This window comes from Aulostomus chinensis, chromosome 10, assembly GCF_037954235.1.
Source record: "Aulostomus chinensis isolate RoL2024-O1b breed Wild chromosome 10, RoL_Achi_v1.0, whole genome shotgun sequence".
Classification (NCBI taxonomy): domain Eukaryota; kingdom Metazoa; phylum Chordata; class Actinopteri; order Syngnathiformes; family Aulostomidae; genus Aulostomus; species Aulostomus chinensis.
Genome location: NC_141329.1, coordinates 19,590,414 through 19,611,319, shown reverse-complemented (window position 1 = coordinate 19,611,319; position 20,906 = coordinate 19,590,414). Strand labels below are relative to the sequence as shown.

General features: G+C 41.5%; 2 protein-coding genes across 5 annotated transcripts; both read left to right on the top strand.

The window, feature by feature from the left end:
• Positions 1-633: 633 nt before the first annotated feature.
• Positions 634-11,157, top strand: nmd3 (NMD3 ribosome export adaptor). The gene is made up of 16 exons (XM_086215204.1): positions 634-743; positions 1,034-1,108; positions 1,511-1,645; positions 1,742-1,838; positions 2,095-2,175; positions 2,545-2,673; positions 3,505-3,595; positions 4,341-4,419; positions 5,887-5,983; positions 6,587-6,704; positions 8,775-8,920; positions 9,231-9,343; positions 9,421-9,493; positions 9,688-9,794; positions 10,166-10,236; positions 10,639-11,157. Exons 2-16 carry the CDS (start codon positions 1,065-1,067, stop codon positions 10,770-10,772), a joined length of 1,515 nt encoding a protein of 504 aa, XP_086071330.1. The 5' UTR covers positions 634-743; positions 1,034-1,064; the 3' UTR covers positions 10,773-11,157.
• A 1,928-nt stretch (positions 11,158-13,085) lies between these two features.
• On the top strand, positions 13,086-19,455 carry sptssb (serine palmitoyltransferase, small subunit B). Of its 4 annotated transcripts, none has more exons than XM_086215203.1 (2): positions 13,086-13,129; positions 15,421-19,455. In XM_086215203.1, the coding sequence occupies exon 2, from the start codon at positions 15,429-15,431 to the stop codon at positions 15,669-15,671; it is 243 nt and encodes an 80-aa protein (XP_086071329.1). In that variant the 5' UTR covers positions 13,086-13,129; positions 15,421-15,428; the 3' UTR covers positions 15,672-19,455. The 4 variants fall into 4 exon arrangements, with proteins under 4 accessions (XP_086071329.1, XP_086071327.1, XP_086071328.1 ...); XM_086215201.1 differs by lacking the exon at positions 13,086-13,129 and adding an exon at positions 13,684-13,849; XM_086215202.1 differs by lacking the exon at positions 13,086-13,129 and adding an exon at positions 13,890-14,050.
• The last annotated feature ends 1,451 nt before the right edge of the window (positions 19,456-20,906 follow it).

The window sequence follows — 20,906 nt, the reverse complement described above, 5'->3', positions numbered from 1 at the left end:
GCTGATGTCTCCTTGGAAACTACAACTTTGTACACTACTTCGCTCTCAGCTGGTCAGTTGGCTCCTTCATGATACCCTCACCTCTTCCCACTGTTTTCTTGGCTGCCTGGTATGCAGGTGGCAGTTTGACCTGCTTCAAATGCCCAAATCATTTCCTGCTATCTCCTTATCCCCTTTTGACCAGGTCATTACATTTTGATGCATCTTATTTTCACCAGCCGTGACAGTGAGTGTGTGTGTGTGTGTGTGTGTGTGTGTGTGTGTGTGTGTGTGTGTGTGTGTGTGTGTGTGTGTGTTTTTGGCTCTTGTTGTAGTCATACAGTATGTTGACTGGAAGAGAAACTTCTGTGTATCTATAATCATAAAACTCCTCGCATGTATTCTCACCCAAGGGAGTTCCAACCTCATTGGAGCCCATTCTGTGGAAAACCACACAGCTGAGCTAGCCTTTATGTGTGACCTGTTGCTTTTATTACAAAATCTACTACATAGTTTAATAGAGAAATTCTATAGGAATTATCTTTCATAAGAATTTTTTTTAACTGTTTTCCGCGGACTTTATCCCCTATCCCATTTAATGTAAATGGCTTTTGAAATAAATGTATTCAGGCAATTCAAGCGCTGTCTCTGGGTCCTTGGCTTATGACGTCATGAGTCATCGACCCTCCCTTGCTCGGTTTTCGGTGGAGGAAAACGTGGAGAACCTCGCCGTGTGTTTCGAGGCTGACATCTAAGAGACATTGGTAGTTTTCCTCTCCTCTCAGCTGCAGTAGTTGTGTGTATTCTATAAATTTTGTTGACACGATCTGTTTTAGTAGTGTTAACGAATGTTGCTCTGAAATAGTCAACAGAGCTCGACGTTAAGCTAATGATGCTAACTGTCAGATACTGAAGCGAGAGCAAATAGCTCATCTGGTCTGCTGCTTTCATTAAAAGATTTCATAGCCTGGAAATAACCACAACTTCGATGACGTTTTTCAGCTATAAACAGTTGGAGATGTTGACATCTTAACAATGATGTTTGTTTCTTCAGAGGTTCCCACTAAACTGTCATTTGAGGAAGAATGGAGTACATGCAGTCTGTTGCCCCAGGCAGCCAGGGAAATATGTAAGTATGAATATTCTCACTTTTTAGTTTAGTGTTGATTCGTCAAAATGATGAATTAAGCGCTTCATGAATATCAACGTTATTTTACATTTGAGAGATATGCTCGTAGGAACAACAGTGCTAAAGTTAAGTATGGAGTAGATGCAGTCATGCCTTTCATCTACATTGTGCTCTCAGGGTTTAGTTGACATGGCATTAATCTAAATTAAAGGATGTAAAATAGATCATTCAGTAAGATTGGAAGATAACTGGGTATTTATACGTGAAATGTGTTATAACACTGATATTTGTCTATCTAAACCAGCAAATATCTCTAGGATTTGGGGACGTTGAGAAAGGGGAGCATCTACATGTGAACATATTTTACTATTTTTTACTGATGTCTACCATCTTTCACCCCAGCCTGTGCTGTACATGCGGTGTCCCTATTCCTCCCAACCCAGCCAACATGTGTGTGGCTTGTCTGCGTACTCAGGTGGACATCTCAGATGGAATTCCCAAGCAAGTCACAGTGCATTTCTGCAAGCAGTGTGAACGGTTCGTCCCGCAACTTTTAAGAAAAAAAATTAAAAATACATAGACCAGACACACACAGTGATAAAACTTTTTTTTTTTTTTTTCTAAAAATTGCAGGTACTTGCAACCTCCAGCTAGCTGGGTACAGTGCGCTCTGGAGTCCAGGGAATTACTGGCCCTCTGCCTGAAAAAACTTAAAGGCTCTATGAACAAAGTAAGTGTTTACAATTAAATTGCACTAAAGATAGTTTTATATTGGTTCAAATGTGTAACATGATAGATGTGCATATAGAAGGTATAAAATTCAATCTTTATTGTGTTCATCTCATCTGATTTTTAGTGATTGCATGAATAATATTAACCACAGAAGACATTTTTGCTAAAAGTTTAGGTCAAGGAGAGGTACTTGTGAATATTTTGTCACAACACTTACCACATCATGGACTGAATAACACCTCTCTTTCTCATAGGTCCGTCTTATTGATGCTGGATTCCTGTGGACAGAGCCCCATTCCAAGAGGATTAAAATAAAACTGACCATCCAGAAAGAGGTAAGCATTCAGACAAAATCCTCTCTGACATTTCTGGATTAAAAGTCTGTAAACATTTGACCTTGAGTAATAAATCTGAAAATACCATGTATAACATGGACATCCTGGTAAAATGTGACCATGATATACTTCTACATTCAGCAGACTTTAAGGAAAATTCTCGGAACTGAGTCACCTGTACTCTTTCCAGTTATGTCTTTGAGAGAGGATATTGAAGTGAATTGCCGTCTTTTAATCTTGGTCTTGATCTTTAGTATAACAGAGCCCTGAGCTACCAGCACTGTTGGAACACTCAGAAATGCTGTGCACATAGACTGAGATCCAGTAAGAGCATATGGTGTAACTTGTTGCTGTGTTTTGCCTGTCCAGGTGATGAATGGGGCGATCCTACAGCAAGTTTTCGTTGTGGAGTTTGTCATCCAGGCCCAAATGTGCGATGACTGCCACCGTGTGGAGGCCAAGGACTTCTGGAAGGCCGTTGTTCAAGTTAGGCAGAAGGTAGGTGTCTTGGATATATTTCAATATATGAATAAATTTGCAAAGTCCACATTCAGTTATCTTCTGGTTTGATTCACCTGACCTTGAATCACATTTCCATCATTGAAAAATTTATTTAAATGCAACATGTTGAGGGTAATAGTGGTATAATTTCTACAAGGCACTTTTTGTAAATCTAGCAAAATATCTGAAAAACTAGACATTCCAGAGGCTGAAAACACACATGCAAATGAATCATATAAATATTCAGAATTTTTTTTTACATCTGCTGCACATACTGTGACTCAGCGTTTGACTTAGTGTGAGGGGGGTATTTTCATTCCTTTTTTTTTTTTGTGGGTACTTGAGTATAATTAGAATCTGTAGGCAGCTTTTACGTAAAGCAAACACAGAGGTGTTGTTATTCTGCCGACAACACAACACGTTCATGTTTTTCAGCTTAGCCGGTGACTGATATTTGAACATAGAAGCTTAGCAGCGCTGCTATAGCAAATAGACTTGAGAGATGAGAAGACAGGTGAGCTAAGCTAACACTGTTAAATCTAAATCTCTGCAAGTAAAACCCACTTTAATGTGAAGCAGTGATCCAGCGAGTGAATTCCAGGGAGTGAATGTCCAACACTTTGAAGTTATGAAAGCTTGTTCCAGTGCTTTGCCACTTTAGAGGGAAAGAAGTTGGTGATGCAGGGAGTATTTTCCAATCGGTGGAAGGGGGCAAGAGATTGAGGCAGATCCCAAGTATTTTATCAAAGAAAAATAATCCACATTTGAATAATCAAGAAACACTTCTCTTAATTATAACGATAATACTTATCTTTTTTTTCCCAACAGACTGTTCATAAAAAGACATTCTACTATCTTGAGCAACTGATCCTCAAGCACAAGCTCCATCAAAATGCCCTCAACATCAAAGAAATCCACGGTATGTTGTTGGTGCGTTTTTTTTTGCAAAGGTAGTACATAGTACGTACACGTCTTCAAAAGAAGGCTGCAGCAATTTTCCTTTGGGCAGTGAACTGAATTACACTGGAAAATGAGAAACTTGTCTCGTTCGTCACCAGCGTTACTAATGTGGATTAGCGCTAAGCAGAACATAATGATGTGTTGAGTGTTAATTACCTCCTTCCTGTACCAGACAGTAAGCCATGCATGCATATCTCTGACGCCAATCAGTTCATACTGCTGCATTCATGTGGGCCTCAGAGCTGAGCATCTAATCAGTAGGCTGTAATCAGAGCAGGCATTCCAGCTACGCAGGCTCACTTCATACCCTGTTTACAGACTCAAACCCGGCCATCACGCACACACACAAACACACACACATGCAGACACGCACACACACAGAGGCATCCAAACAGTCTGGCACACATGCTCTAGATTGAGTGGCAGCTCAGCAGCTCGCTTCCCTGCACTCTTTGACAGGACTGTGACGTGGAGCTTGGCCCTGATGGTGTGATTTAAATCATCTCCACATCTCAGCTGGACTCAAAAGCAGCGTTGAAGGGTTACAACATGTGGCTGCCACATTTTCTCCCACCCTCATCTGCTCTTTACTGTGTACTGCCTGTGTTGCACGTGCTCTTCTCTGCACCGCCGGTGACCTTTTGAAGCTCACCTGCGATGGATTTATCGGTGGAAGGTTTGATGGTGTTGCTCTTCTATCTCAGAGGGGATTGATTTCTACTATGGCTCCAAGCAGCACGCTCAGAAGATGGTCGACTTCCTCCAGTGCACTGTGCCCTGCAGGCGAGTGATGCTTCAGGCAATCTTTACTCATGAATACATTTTTGTCTTGTTGCTCAGTGTTCAGCCAGCACTTCCCATCTACTTATTTACTGATCACAGCCTCAAACTGACAGTGACTGCCCACATGAGGTAGTTACATTTACATCCAGTTGTTGAGACGTTTTTAAGGAAATTAGGTTATTTTTCTCTCAGTAGGTGGGATTGGGATGCATTTCCCAATTTGAATTTAAGTGCTGGGGGAAAAAAAGTTACAATCAATTTCACAATGTGATTAATTTTGATTTCTGATCTTAAGCTTTCATTGAAAAATATCCTGTTTATTTCTTTATGTCGATATATACCATTCTATACCAATATGGTGTCTTAATCTCTGTCCTTCCTTCTGTTAGCCTACTTAATGGAATGTTCCGTTGTTGGGTTTGACCTCAAACTGAACATACCAAACATTTTTCATATAATGTTAACATTTTCAGAATGTTTGGAACACCTAGTGTTATTTTCCAGTATGTTTTCTAAATGAAATAGAGAATAATTAAGTTGGGCCAGTGAGATCTGTTTTACTTTTTTTTTTTTTCCCAGATTCCGTTTTGTTCTATGTAATAACAATTGTCCAGGTGTGTGACAGCCGTAGCAGGAGGCCTTATGAGTTCCAGCTGTCCATCATTCTGCTGGAGCGGATGTCTCAGTATCACCTTGAAGAAATTCCTTGAAATTTGGCACAAATGTTCATGATGGCTCAAAATGAACGGATTTGAATACTGCGCTCAACGTGCCTGCAAGAAAGCCCCCCCCCCCCCCTTTTTTTTCTTGGCCTTAATTTTACACGCAAATTTCGACAGAATTTCGCACAAATGTCTAACAGCATTAAATCATGATAATATCTAACAGGTCGTAGGTCAAAATGCTGAAATCATAATTCTCTGCTAAAACACTTTCTGGCAATTATTCAGTGCCATCTCAGTAATGCCTTGAGATAGTGAATAAGTAATTCTCGTCGATGAATTATGTAAAACTTCATCTGTCACTTCACCTGGTTCACTGCGTCCACTGCAGCCTCTCTGCTGGCTGCTCTGAGCCCCGCCCTCACTGAAACGCTGACGCAAACATTAGAGGCTCCACAGATGACGCCTCGGCAGATACTCCTTCGTTTTCTGTTCATTTGGCTTCAGCAGAATTTAGATAATCAGTTATTTCTTTATCTGCGTTTGTCAGTTTATGATTGAGATGCGAATCGGTTGTTTCCCACCCCGCTAGTAAGTGTTACCAGGCTGTGAGATTACCAAAAAAAAATCCATGCAGCCTTGTTAAAAAACAGAGAAGATATACCATGACAGGCATTTGACACCATTCTGTCATAATGTATATCATTTTCAGTAAATATTTGTTCACCCTGAAGAGTACAAACTCTGGTATGTCTCAGATTTTGGCCCCTGGTGATAATAAAAATCAATCTTTTCCATTTTAAAGGTCGAAGGCATCCCAGCGACTCATCTCTCATGACATCCACTCCAACACGTACAACTACAAGAGCACTTTCTCTGTGGAGATAGTTCCCGTCTGCAAGGTAGACAGCAATACGTTTCGTCTTCATTTTGAAGTCAGATTTTGTTTGTCTTCAATGATCAGCTGGTGGAGCAGTGACACACATGAACCTGCACAGAGCACTTCAGCCACGACCGAACTATGAGGTCATTATTGAGATGTAATGAGTCGGCAAATCCTTCATGTTGCCATTTGTGTTTGACAGTCGCAAATGACAGTAAATCCCAGAAGCAACATATTTGACATTAAATCCACATTGGTTATGATTTTTGGTTGAAGTGTATGTGAAAGGAATTTGACATGTAGCATTAGTTATTTATTTTAAATAGCAATACACACATTTTTGGATTATTTAACTGTTTTTAATGTTGTGGCAGTGTATGAGGAAAAGACACTGATGTGCAATAATCAGAATCAGAATACTGATCTGATTCTGATTATTGCACGAGTGTCTTTTATAGTTTGTAATAGCATTGATATTAACGTTGATAATTCCTCTCTTTTTTTAATCCTTAAACTATATTCAACTCTTGGCTAGAAAGGATCCAGGCAGAGCCTCCTTATCTCCCATTTCCCAGGTGACCTCAGTTTGACCTTGAGTTGTTTGCTTGTCTCTTGTTGCTAGGACAATGTCGTGTGCCTTTCACCACGGCTGGCGCAGAGCCTGGGGAACATGGGTCAAGTCTGCGTATGTGTCCGTGTCACCAGTGCCATCCATCTGATCGATCCCAACACCCTGCAGAGTGAGTTTCCTCCCACCAGAGTATGTAAAGTCCACCGCACTTCAGCCCGGGCGCAGTTTTGGGTCTCCTTTCGAGAGAATGGAACTGGTTTGGGTGGGCAGGTCGAACAATGAATGAAGCACCACGTATGTCGGCGTGCGCACACACACACACACATACTCAGAAAGCATGTGTATCTGAGAGACAAAAGAGGGACAGGAAGAGAGTTTTAATGAAGCGTTGCTTGATTTTGTTTCGTCAACAATAAAACAAAACATCATTCAGAATAATTTGTGTGTTCGGGAAGGGCCAACCAGTCCACTGACAGCTGACAGTAGCAGCAGGATCAGCAGCAGGGAGAGCCCTCCGTCAGTCTGGCCGACTGTGGCCTCATTCTCTGATCCCCGTTAGGCTCACAAAAAGTAATGCAGCGATATCTCAGCCTGAAAATCATATTTTCCAGACTTAAGAAAACATCATTGTTTGCTGCAGTAGAATCATACAATTATCATTTCAACATGTTGTGGCCACAGCGCCTGAGGGTCGGGGGGGCCAGGAGACCGCAAATTAAACCCAGTCGGTGAGTGAGTCACTGGCTTGGGGGGATGCTAAATGACGTGTAGTACCACACTTGACCATCAAAGACATTTCATGTTTCCACCGCCAGGAACATTTTTCTTTGTGTCTTGGTGTAGTTGAACGATGGAAAACCAATAACTAAAGCTGAATTTTGTCAAAATACATTTTGGTGCATCTCAGGTTTAACCGCTGCAGGAACATCAGAGCGACTTGTGCCATGCTAACGGAAAGCTTCACCAGCTGCTCTGCTGTACTTGACAAGGACAGCTTAATGTGCGGGAGTCATGTTGGGCTTGCTGATAGCCGTTTCTACACTGGTTAAACACAAGATGTTGGTGGCTGTTTGAGTTTTGTTGGGACAGCTAGTATACACACAGATTTGATTATACTGAAGCAGTACAGAGGCGTTGGCGGCAATTCCATGGAACACTGCGCAGACCGCCCTCTCACAGGTAGCTGATTCGCTACCACCTGGAAATCACCTCAGTAGTTAAACATGAGATACACACTTTTTCACCTACGGTCATCCCTAACTTTGCTGCTACTGCACCATGGCTTTTGACATATATGTACTTGTTAAATTAAAATGTGAATAATAACAAAAGAAAGCTTATTCTCATTGGAGTCATTGTATAGCACACCACCACTTCAAGAATCACTGCCTGCAGCTTTTGCGTACTTCTACATTTCTGTTTTTATGCTAAAAACATCACAAGCTTTTCCTGTATGATACCACGGTGATATAACTTAGACACGTTTCTTGTTTCAACCCTTCAATGCTACACTAAGCTGACCTCAGTCTGCCGACCACATGTTCATCGCAAACATCGAACTTCTGCACCCCATGAGACACACTCACAAAGAGCAAGAGCAACTTATTTTTAGTTTATATTTTGCTTTCTGTCATAGCCAGCGCGGCATACTAGTCGAGATTTTTAATCAATACAAAGATGGTGACAATTAGGGAGGATGTGTTTCTTCTTTTTCTAGTGTAATCACTCATTACTTTAAGGGCTGAGGCCCTCCTCAGCAGAATTTTGACATTTTGGAAGCAGCACACACGTTTTTAATTACTCTTCAAAGACCAGGCTATTTTTTGCTGCAGATTTCAAGCTGGCTGAAAAGCAGAAACAGCCTCCAGGCAGAGCTCTGTGAGGCAGAATTGGTAATTTGCTAGAGTTTAAACAATTTTTTTTCTTTTATTCCTCTGTTTCCTTGTTTTTACTGGATTTGGGATGTAGACCAAAATGAATCATTCCTGGTCTCCACTTGGTTTGCTTTTCTCGTCTACTGTTCGAAAAATATGTGGTTATTGTTGTTATCATGCATTTTGTGTCATTTTAAAACTTTGAGTGTGGTGAAGTCCCTGTAAAGAGATAATGGATGAAAAGTCTTCAAAGTTGTTTTAAAAAAAAAGCAACAAACTGACATTTCTTAATTTTGAATTTAGTAATGAAGACTAGTATTGTCAGAATAGAACTCTCATCATACATAAACATTTTGATCCACTAGTTGCCGAAGTGGATGGGAGCACATACTGGCGTTCCCCGTTCAACAGCCTCTGTAACCCACGACAACTGGAGGAGTTTATCGTCATGGACATTGACATCATCAGAGACCAGAAACTGGGTGCTGGAGCTGGCATGAAGTCCAATAAGGTGAGCATGGGTGAGCATTTTTCAGAACAGATTTAAATTTGGGGGGAGCTTTGTAGTTTTGTTAGAAGCCAAATCAACAGTGAGCCATTATATTATCCCTGAACCTGTTAGTGGGATTCAGGCCAAAGGCACAGAAACACAGTAGTGTTTGTCTCACAGGGGATGAGGCCTCTCTGTTCTCCCTCAATGCTGCATTATCATGGACTGAACTGTCAAAACAAATTAAAGAGAGAGAGAACACTGTGTGTTATTCAACGGCCCTGAAACAAAATTTCTGTTTCACGTGCGTGTGTATGTTTGTGTTATGTAGCACACCTTGGCTGAGGTCTGGGTTCAGAAAACTTCAGAGATGGACAGCAGTCACCAGTATCACTGCCGTACATTCCTGGGTCACCTGCTCAACATCGGAGACCTGGTGCTGGGGTGAGTGCAGAGAAGTGATGGGGTAGAAAACTGAAAGCAGTGTGTGTATTTACACTCATTTACTTCCTTTCCAACAGATTCGACTTTGCCAATTCCAACATCAATGACGAGTACCTGAATAAAATAAACCCTCACCATGTTCCTGATGTGGTAAGACCAAACAGCACTGAATGTCCTCCTCAAAGAATAAACCTCATGTAATTGGCTTGTCTGACACTGACCTCTAGTGGCAGTGTAAGATACTGTACATAAATGACATCTCCCTATAGAATGTAATGACCAAATATGTTGAAAGTCCACACTAGTAATTCTAATTTGTACTCTGTTAATGTGGCCTCTTCAAGGTCCTGATCAAGAAGAGCTACGACCGCAGCAGAAGGGTGAGGAGGAGGAACTGGAAACTTCAGGAGATGTCCAGAGACAGAGACAACATGGACACAGATGATGAGAGGTAATCTCAAGTTTCATAAAGTATCGGTGAAATCACTAACTTCACAAGGCTTCAAAAACTAGTCACCTCAATGGCAACCTGATTTTTTTTTTTTTTTTTACTGTTTAAAACGATAGTTCATTTATCTTGTTTAATTCTGTCTGGTCCGGTCCAGTGAAGGCACCTTAACCAGCAATGTCCATCTCCCTCTACAGTCTAACTGCCTTTTACTTTTAATTCATGGTCTAAAAATGGTTCGTTGCAGCACAAAGAAGGGAAACACCTGAGATATTTGAATCGTTTACATTGTTTTACTTGTTGAATAGTTTGAGATTGTGCCAGTCATAGTCGTGCCACATGGATTTTCCTGTAATCTGATGTTCTGTCCTCAGACAATACCAGGAATTCCTAGAGGACCTGGAAGAGGACGAAGCTCTGAGGAAGAACGTTAACATCTACAGAGGTGAGCAGTTGAACCTGCCAGATGTCGTTTGATTAAATGAGCGGTGTGTTTCCAGCGTTACCTCTGCCAAGGAGGTGATACGATCAGTGCCGTTTGTCTCACTGTCAGCAAGATAAGGTAAAAAAATGACGGGGCCAATTTTCACTGTATGTATTGTAGGGGTGGAGCATGGGCCAAGGAGGAACCTGTTTAATTTTGTAAACCTGTTTAACATAACGAAAAGTGTCTTCTCCTCTTTTAAATATTGGGTTTGGCTGAGGTCCTTAAGCTCCCCCGGATGACACTCAGTGCCGTCTTGTTGTTTATTTACAGTTAGGTGCTAGAGATGTTTTACACAAGTCTCGTGTGCTGGATGCATCATAAATAGATGTTTATATCATATTTTTTCATCTTTTTTTTAAGATGCCTCAAAGCTCCCGGTAGAGAGCGACACTGACGACGACGGAGCGCCACAGATCTCCCTGACAGAGATGCTGGAGGAGCTCAGCCTCACAGATGCTACGGGAGGGGAGGGGGCGGACATGATGACTGAGTAGCCGGTCACCATTGGAGCTGCGGCACTGACGGATGACGATTCAGCGGCAGGTCTGGTGCTACTACAGCGATACAGACCTGAGGCATGTGTTTTCCACCTGATGAAAAAAACTGATTGAACCAATGACAGATGACTTCTCATTCTGCAAAATTCTAGTTTTCCTGACTGTGCAGCGAATGACAGTCCAACCTCAGAGCTGTGAGGTGTAACAGCAACGTGTTTCCACTGAGAAACGGGAAGTTTATTTGCAACAAATCATTTACTCTGTCCAGCTCTCTCTCCATATTATTCTTACAAAAGTAATATTTTCCTCTTTGTATTTTAAGATCTTGAGGGAGTGTACCAGTAGAGTGCCTCTACTTCATCGATTTAAAATAAATATTTGTCCTAATACAAACTGTGAATGTGTTTTTCTACTTGAGGTTGAATGAAATAGATGTGGCAGCATGCTCTACCCAGAGGCATCCACCAGAGGGAGCCTTGAGACACTCATGGAGCTGCACTTGTAGTTAATCCTAGCGGGGCCTGTAAATGGTGTCATTTAGCTACTGTTGATAAAATGTAAACACTCAGCTGCAGAGCCGGTGTCTGTACTCCCTTTACGGCTGCATCATACAAAATAGGAATTAAGGCTGTAACGTCGTCTCCTAGCGTAAACCTCTCCCTGGCATTCAACTGAATCCGGAGGACTCTACATTCTGAAAGATATATTAGAAAAACTTTGTGGAAACAAAGTAAAACAGTTTAGGATTTTGCCTTTTAATGAGAGAATTACAAATACAACATTTGAAAGTCCCCTTCCCTTTCAAATGTATGTTTCTGTCTTTGAATGATATGCAGACAAGCAGGTATAATTTTATTTTATACCTTTTTTTTTAAACAATTTGGGACACCAAACCTGTTTAGTATTCACTGTCCAGGTGGGATGAAGAAACCTGAAGCCTCCTGTGGGCTGTCTAGTGGAACAAGAATCATCTTGAGTCCAGCGGTTTCAACTTGTGAAATGAAAAGTATTTACTTTTATGTACCTCAAATGTGTGGAGTGGGTAGACTTCTCTAACCGTAAACACATTTGTTGCTGTGAAAAGGTGCTGGCATGAAGCTTTCTGTAATTTGACACCGGGGGAAAAGGTGTATGACCCACTGAAGTCTGTGTGACTTGTCTCGCATTCTACCTTGTTGTGGGAGGAGGAGGAGGTCCAGTTTTGTTTTTCACAAACCTGAGCTGGTTGTTAATGGTAACCAGATCTTGGGAAAGTGAATGAAGTGTATCCTTGTGCGTGGAGGTGGGTGGTAACAGTGTGAAAAAGGGGGTTCTCTCCCCCCCCCCCTATAATCACAACTGATTTTCTTATTTCTGTACGTGTGCAAACTGAGCCCTCGTGACCCAAAAGCTTTGCCCTGCCCACCTTGGCTTGTTATTTTAACCCTGACTTGGTTTGGTGTCTCTTAATGCCAGCAGCACCACAGCTCTGAAGGGCTCAGTCTCTGATTTGAATAATGACTCATAAATAATCTTCGCAGGTCGGGGTGGTTCATGTGAAGGTCATGTTGTGGATTCTATTTCCACAAGGTCAATATGATGTTCACACAGTGTCTAGGAATTCTCAAAGAGCCGTTTGGCATTCGCTGAGTGAATCCGTGTGCGACGCCTGCGCCATGATGACACTGCCTGTGTTTACACATCAATAATGCAAAGCGTTGTGAAGAGTAAAAGATGAGCTGGTCAGCAGATGTGAGATAAGATTTCCTAAGTGCTCGTCCGATTGGCCCAAAAGAAAGACCCTCTCTGTGTTTGCTTGACTCTTCTCAGGGGTGTTTAGCTTTTGAGTGTCTCTCTTGGTTATTGTTAGAAACGTCTCACATTGATTCATCTTGATATGATTTACATAACAGTCGTAGAGACCCCGCTGCTCCAAAGAGTCAGCTACTGTGAAGAAATTGTACTTGGTGTTTGATAGAATAACTGAACAACTCTGGATTTTGGTGCCTAATATTTACTGATTTAGTAAAATGTCTCCACAAAAACACGACAGAAGTAGGCATAAACATTACATCTAAAGGAAAATGACAGATTTTTTTTTTTTTGTCTTCAATTTGTGTACTGCACATTTATTTCTGCAGTTAAAACATTGTTTCTTTTTTTTCAAACGGCCTTCACATATTTGCCTTGCAGTAACCTTATAATGTTTTGGAACCTGCTACAGTTTAATACAAATACACGCTTGACATTAAACTTGGAAGGAATATAAAGAGATTTAGGGGCTCAAGCGATAGAATTTACAGCTTCAGTAGTGCAAAGGGAATAGTCTGAGTCAGAGTCGTGCCCCAGCCGTTTTTCATTCAGTCTGAATTTAGGTAAATTTAGTATTTTTATTCAGTGTGTTTACATTTGTTTACATGGAGAATGCTAGCACTACATGCTGCATGTGCTAATGTGATTGTATGTGTATATATGTATATGTGTGTGGATAGATAGATAGATATAAATAAGATATACATATAAAAGACGCCTTCAATCATTTTAGGTCTATTGACCAGTTCATAAGTTTGGGGACCTGGTTGGGACAGAGGCTGCACCACAATATGTAGGAGGGCATATGTGTGTGTGTGTGTGTGTGTGTGTGTGTGTGTGTGTGTGTGTGTGTGTGTGTGCGTGTGTGTGCGTGTGCGCGCGATTAGTGTATTGGGCTTATTTCTGATATTATGTGTTAAATTCGTCTTCCTTCAGACTGAAACTTTATCAACAAAACCAGAATGCGGAGAGCACCAGTCAGATGGTGCCTGCTGTTTCTCTTGTTTGTGGTTGCTGCTGCTGCTGCTGCTGCTGCTGCTGCCGCCCGCGGCGGCGGCGGCGGCGGCCTACGTCACAGGCGGCACTGCGGCGCAGCGTCGGGCTGCATCACGGCGGGACCGATGCGCAGGAGGATGCGACACTGTGCGGAGAAAGTTAAAAGATGCCACACACAGCAGCGGCTTCAGCGAACTTTACAGGATACAAATAGTTCTGCATTAAGATAACATTGCTTCCTCCTAATGTAAAGATTGATCGCTCCACCTGCCTGATCTGAGAGCCAGGTGAGTGTGAGGGAGAGGAGTGGGTGTGGTGTCATTTCAATAGTGTGTAGACCTACTACATATAGGCCAGTGAGGAACTGGTGAGGCAGCTTTTGGTTGTTAACAAGCAGCGGAGCAGCAGCGGGACGCGGGCTCCTCTTGTCTGTGGCTCCTGGAACCGTCTCAGTAAGATTATACCCCGGGCATCTGTCGTCCGTGCCTGTAGGTAAGTCAAGTATTCAAAACACGGCTTAAAATGAGTATTTTAGACCTCCTACATTATAGCCTGTTTATTAAAAAACACCAATCAGTACCGTGCAGACCCTGATTTACTACAAAGTTGAGCCTTAGGTCAAGAAAAAAAAGCTTTTATTTTGATAGTTTTGCCGTCCAAATTTGGAAATTGCTGCATTTATCTTGGTGTTTTCATTCAGGCACAATTACTTGCACATTGAAGGGACTTGTGAGAAAGCTGCTTAGAATGAACTTGAAGTAACTGAAATGGAACACACTTCTTCTTGTCTTTATTGTGTAGACAGTGGATCTCATTCATGAAATGTTTGTATACACAAATTTGTTCAAGGACAATTTTTAAACCTACATTTAGTATTAAAGGCAGTTATAATGGCTATTTAACTTCTTTCTCCCAATATATATTGTGTCTGACAAATACTTTAATGTTTCAAGAGATTTTGGAAAAGCTGTTGAGTACACCTGGGCTTGTAGTACTCTTCTTGCCCACCCCCTTCCCAGTGTAGCAGGATCTGTTATGGCCTAAGGCATGTAAATACTAAACAAACACACAGTCATTTCATAAGCTATTTGGACAAATTAATCACAAATGTAATAACCGAAGTACAACCCGTCCAGAGTGAACCCCGCCTCCCGGCCCATGTCAGCTGGGATAGGCTCCAGCCCCCGCAACCCTTATGTGTATAAGCGGTATAGAAAAAGGATGGATGGATGGATGGATGGATAACCCAAGTGTGTGTTATTTTTCACTTTTGCAGAATGGTTTGTATGAATGGAAAACTTGCCCTTCATAGTGTTTCCTGTGTGGAGGGATTTCATTGCACACATCTATGTGGAAACCCCTGGGTTTCATTTCAGTCGTGTTTCTCTCCCCACACAGATGATCCATACAAGACCCTGCGCTCCCACGTGACCTGCTTGATTGCCCCCTCAGGGCTCCTCTCTGGGTTCGGAGGGGCTATTAATCCCCCCCCCCCCCCCCCCTCACAGCTCCCTATTATAAACCACTGTCTCTCCTACTCATGCCTCCCTGTCAAATTTTGCTCCCTGTAACCCATAATAACCACTCACATTTTCTGGTCAATCCCCTGGCTTGGCGGAAACTTGGACTTTTTATTCTTAATTTTCTGTTCAACGTTTTATTGTTGTTTTTTCTGCTTATTTTTTTTATTGTTGTTGTTTGCCCTAAGGTTGAACAATGAATGTCCTATTAGCGGTTGTGTCTGTTTTATGATGTGAAGGAATGCGGTCACCCAAATCTGCATTGAACAAGTGTTTATTTATCACCCTCCAGGCAGAACTCTGTCTTCTTCATTTCACACTTTTTTGTCTCCATCCAGCCTGCAGGATGAACTTCAAGAACTTGAGAGAGTACTTGGCCTGGCTGTACTATCAGTACCTCCTCATCACTGGCATCTATGTCCTGGAGCCTTGGGAAAAGTCCATCTTTAACTCCATCCTCTTCTCAGCCATCGCCATGGTGATCTACACCTCCTATGTCTTTGTGCCCATCCATGTGCGCCTGGCACTTGAGTTCTTCTCTGGGATCTGTGGAGGCCAGCCGGAGAGCACCATGGCACTCATGAACTAACAGGAAGTGGAAAATATACAAGGGAAGAGGCAGCGTTGGTCCCTGAGTCATTTCCTATTTTTGTTCATAGCACGTGAGCTCCTCGTAACACTCCGTTCACCACCTCAGCCAAATCAAGAATGACAACATGAGGATCTCAGTGGAATGAGCCTTAATATCTCCTCTATGTCCCAAAATTTCTGGCCTTACCCCATGGTATTAGACACTTGACTGTCCATTACTTTCACACCCTCGCTGTGAAATGTCTTGTGAAATGTTGTTTGTCCTTTTTGTTTTTCGTTTTCCCACCACATGCCCTGTGTGAGTGCACACCACATCCTGGTTTTGCATGATAGGGCCATTCATGGGTTGTAGATTTGCATGCTCGTCTCGCTACTAAATACTGCTAGACTCATTTCTCTCACATCATGCCTTATTAATACTGTTAGTGTGTGTGATTGTATGTGTGTTTATTATCTGCTGCGCCTATCCCTGATTGTAAGCAGCTCCCTGATAAAGAAAATCTCCTCCCAACATTTCTGATATACACTTAAAGCAATGCTCCACCCAAAAAGTGTTTTATGCCTTTCAAGTACTCATGCATAGGTGTTTTTTTGCTCACAAATGTATTTTTTCTCTGTTTTATTACAACTTTTTGACTCCAAAGTGCAGAAAGAGCCAGCCATGTATAATTAGCCTTAAGCTGATTGTGAAGGATGGCTAACAGCAACAGCAAAATGGCCCTAAAACGTCAGTTAGCAAACTCTCAAGTACATCATCCAGTATAATCCACATCTTCTTTATTCAGATGTAAACTCATTAACCCACTAATTGTAAAACTAAAAAAAAATCAAACAAACTATAGAACTTCCAGTTTGGTTCAGTCGTTAACAAACGTGTTTTAGAGCAAGCAAGTTGGTTCAACTGAATGCACCAGCTGGTCCCGCTCGGTGCTACTGTGAACTAACACTGAACCAAATAGAGTTCCCACCAAAGTGTTTGGGACTCACTGAGCAGACAGCTGGGTAGAGAAGATGTGTTTTATTTTGGGAGATGCGCTTGAGCTTGAGTTTGTAAACTGACATTTTTGGACAGTTTTACTTTTGTTTTGTTATATTGTTGTAGGTGGCGGGTTCTTTCTACCCCCCCCCCCCCCCCCCCCCCGAGTCACAAAGACATAATGCATGAGGGAAAAACATCTTTGTGACCTTTAGGCACCTATTTGTGAGTACTTGAAAGGCAAAACAAAACATTTTCTGGTAAAGTAGTGCTTTAACCTTGTTCAAACCACGGTTTTGTTTCAGAACCACTTTCGCCTTTTCATTTGCCTTCACGCACTGTAATGCATCTGGTTGTGTAAACTGAACACAATCCACTGTGTTGCAGCTCTTCAAAGAGGCTGAAGCTATGCAATGAAACTTAAAGCGATCAGGAATATAGTAGAATGCAGACAATCAATTTGCAGGTCAAAGCAAAGGGAAAAAGAGATGGACATGTGCCGAGCCCTGTCTTTATCTGCAGTGTTTTAACTGTTGGTATGTCGGGAAGGTGTGCTCGGCACTGAGCATGAGCAAATATTGATAAAACACACCTTTGTATTATAGGCATGGCTTTGTTAATGACAGAGCTTTACTGAATCCACAGCCTCTGAAGTCAGACTGAGACTGTTTGTGGGACGTGTGCAGTCACATTAACCCGAATGGAAATCAAAGCTTCACCTGTAGTTGATCTATGGAGAGGGAAGCTGAGAGAAAGGGAGTCTTAGGGTATCTGGTAGTTTGTGATGCGCAACGCAATCAGTTGTGTGCTTAAGATCGTCTTTGATTTTTGTGCTTTGGCTCAAGGGCTCACTGATTACAGTCTAAACATGATCTCTGACTTAACCTTATTTATATGGCTTTGTATATTTATTTACACTGGTAAATGCTTGGCTGGTTACAATGTCAATTACCGAACTTTATTGATTATTTATATCTGTGTTCTCTTGTGGCCATAACATTCTGTAATTTGTTCTTTGTGTTTGTCTCCAACTGTATGCGCTTTTATATTGCTCTCATTGTCGTTTCACGTTTTGAGTATTTGCAGTTGCCCCAGACTTTTCTGCATTGTGAATGAAGAGCATTTTTTTAAAAGAAGCTTTCACGCAGAAGACAGGTTTGTTTTCACTTATCACCAATTGAATGTTTATATAGCAAAACATCACTGCAAACGGTTGAGAATAAAGTCTTCTAAAGGCGATCGGACAGCTGTTCTCTCTCGTCTAGTGTGAAACGTACATGATGTACCTGTGTTCATTTCACGTACGGTCCAACAGAGCAGTTTCTTTGAGTGGCAAGCTTCAAACAAAAGCTTAACCACAAGCACATTCCTGACACAATGGTCGACACTGCCTTAAATGAATTAAGTCGATTCACATAAAAACAGGCAGAGCCACCAAACTTGTTTTCTCCTGTCAACACAGGAATGACTGCCTTGCAGGCTCCCCCCCGCCGTGCAACAGGAGCCTTGTCCACCCTCACTAAGTTGAAGCAACGGACAGGACAACAAGAGGAACCTGTTTTAATGGTTTGCTGAGACAATAGTGTTTAATAAGTGGTGCTGACATTAAATTATACACTGTAGTTTTCATGCACTTTGTTCTCAATATGCAAAAGTAAATACACTCCCTGACCTCATCTTACCTCTTATCTGACTTGCCTCTTAACCTCCAGTTAAAAACCAAACAAAAAAAACACACACACACATGGTCCCTGACATTTTCTCATAGTATTCTATGTGTGCAGAGGTGTGTCTGCCTCAGGGCCTTTGAGGAGCAGACGTTTGTTTACAGTTCGTATGTTAACTTGTATCTTATGAAGGAAGAGGTCAGAGGTTATTTCCATGATGACAAGGTGTAAACAATCCTCTCCTCAAACGTTTGCAAAGCTATTATGTTCACGTGGGACGACTTCTCACAAAGAAAGCTGGGGGAACTCCTAGCAACTGCATACAGACAGAGAGGTGCACAGCACGCCACCAACGACAGGTCTCAACTTACAAGGAAACCCCAGAAAGTATTCAAATATTCATATTATTGCCAACATTTGATAACCCCGTCCACTTTGGCTGATATCGCACTGTCACTCTAAGGAAACATCATCAGGTGATAGATGCCATTGTTCAGCTTTACCTTCAACCAGGTGTGTCCATATACAGTGGATGACTCCATGGTGGGAACATAAGGACACACACACACACACACACACACACACACATGCAGAAACACACACATTTGATTTTATAGATTGCACAATCAACTGAGAATTTGCAACTTTATAAAAACTTTTTTTTTACTCTTTTTACTGTGCTTTATTGCCAAATTCTGTCTTCAAGCATTTTCTTTATCAAGACTGAGACATCAACAAGGTGAATATCTGCAAATCAACAGTAACCATGTTCATGTCTTTTTATACTGTAGCTAAATGTGTGAAAATATGTGTGATGGTACCATGTAAGAGCCATGCTCAGGGGTACATCTATTACACTGTCACACTGCTTGCAAGAAATAGTTAATAACTTCACAACAGGACAAACTGTATCTATCGACTGGGACATTCAATCTTTTATTTATACTGCATAAATCTAATTTAATCGTCTTTTTAGTAGTACCCTAAGATGTTATTAAGAGTTTGACAAATCAGATGAGTGTTTTCTTTTTCGATTCAGTCATGTGATTTATTTTGAAATGTCTTTTACAAAACATGGCCAGCCAAGTCCATTGTGTAAAAGCTCTGCAACATCAAAACGGTACAAGGAGACAAGACACTACCCTGTTATTATAATGTATTAAAGCTGTTTAACAGGCATCCTCTTCAGGGAGTATTATTGGTACTGCTGTGTGTGTGTGTGTGTGTGTGTGTGTGTGTGTGTGTGTGTGTGTGTGTGTGTGCGCGCGCGCGCGCGCGCGCGCGGGCGTCTTGGTTGTTACACAGTGTAGAGTTTCAGACTAAGGCTTGCTTAAACACACTTAAGGTGTCTCTCTGAGGAAGCTTTGTTCTAAAATTAAAAGCAAAAATACAGGAATGTTTTGTCAAACAAAACATTTGACAATAGTTTTATTTAAGTGTTGGAAAATAATTTTTAACCCATACACTAAAGACTTTTCTGTCTGATCATCACTGAACAAACAGATGAGGCAGGTTTCGATCATGTGGCCCATGTGGCAACATTTATTCAAAACAGACCAGGATCAAGTTATTACTACCATTGCATGCCAGCATCAAATGTCTCTCTATATTGTCCCCTGAACAATCAGAGGATATGGATGATGCAGCAGCTGGAGTGACTGCACAAGTATTACTGGTCGTTGTTAAAGACTGAGGAGAAATTCTCCTTCAAGCACAAATTCTGCAGCATAGCTGGAACATGAATGATTCAATATGATGGCAGGCGTGGCTGACCTGATAAAAACCCCAGAGCCCAGTGAAGAGTGAAATCACGTTTGTAGCCAAACCCTGATATGATCAGCACCCTCACTATACATGCGGACACATGCTACCTCTGACTCCTGAGCTGAAGCTTCGTCCGTTGTTTCAGTGTATATTCACATTCTGGACTGCCAAGTTAGGTCATACACCCATTATAAGTGATTATTGTGTTCAGCATCCCACATATGACTCAGAAATATATTAATAAATAATTCTAGACATATTTTTGTTTTAATTTCTGAAGGATTTTCTGCAAATTGTCTCATAAAGGTGATGCTTCTTTTAGTTTGTTTTAATTCTTTAGACATATAGCAACCCCCCCCCCCCATCAAGTACTACACAACTACTGAAAAAAAATGTAAAACTTACTGATGTATTGTTATACATGTACTACTCATGTATCACACGTTTTATTCATGTTTGTCTGCTCTGTGACTCTTTGGTGACTGTAGTTCAATTTAAAAGATAAGCCTGCCACCCAGTGGTGAACAAGAGAAACTACCTTTTGCTGACTGTATTGCAGGACTAATAACGGTCAAATAATTCCCTGCATCACATGAAAGAAGTCAGGCATTTTAGTAATGATGAATCACGATAAACTGGTCCTATTGTCACAGGGTCATGTGAGAGACATAAAGGTGAGATTTCATTGTTGTTGTTTAAGGGGTGTTTGTAGATTTGGGGTCATTTTAATAATCTTGTTTGCAGGAAAGACCTGATCAAAGCAGCAAAAAGAACCTCAGAATTAAAGTTAATAGACATTAGTTTCGCTGGAAATGTTTTTCTGTGT

Coding starts and splice junctions, on each gene's coding strand:
- nmd3 (XM_086215204.1), top strand. CDS start 1,065: ATGGAGTACATGCAGTCTGTTGCCCCAGGCAGCCAGGGAAATAT. Junction 1,109..1,510: donor CCAGGCAGCCAGGGAAATAT/GTAAGTATGAAT, acceptor CTTTCACCCCAG/CCTGTGCTGTACATGCGGTG. Junction 2,176..2,544: donor AACTGACCATCCAGAAAGAG/GTAAGCATTCAG, acceptor TTGCCTGTCCAG/GTGATGAATGGGGCGATCCT.
- sptssb (XM_086215203.1), top strand. CDS start 15,429: ATGAACTTCAAGAACTTGAGAGAGTACTTGGCCTGGCTGTACTATCAG.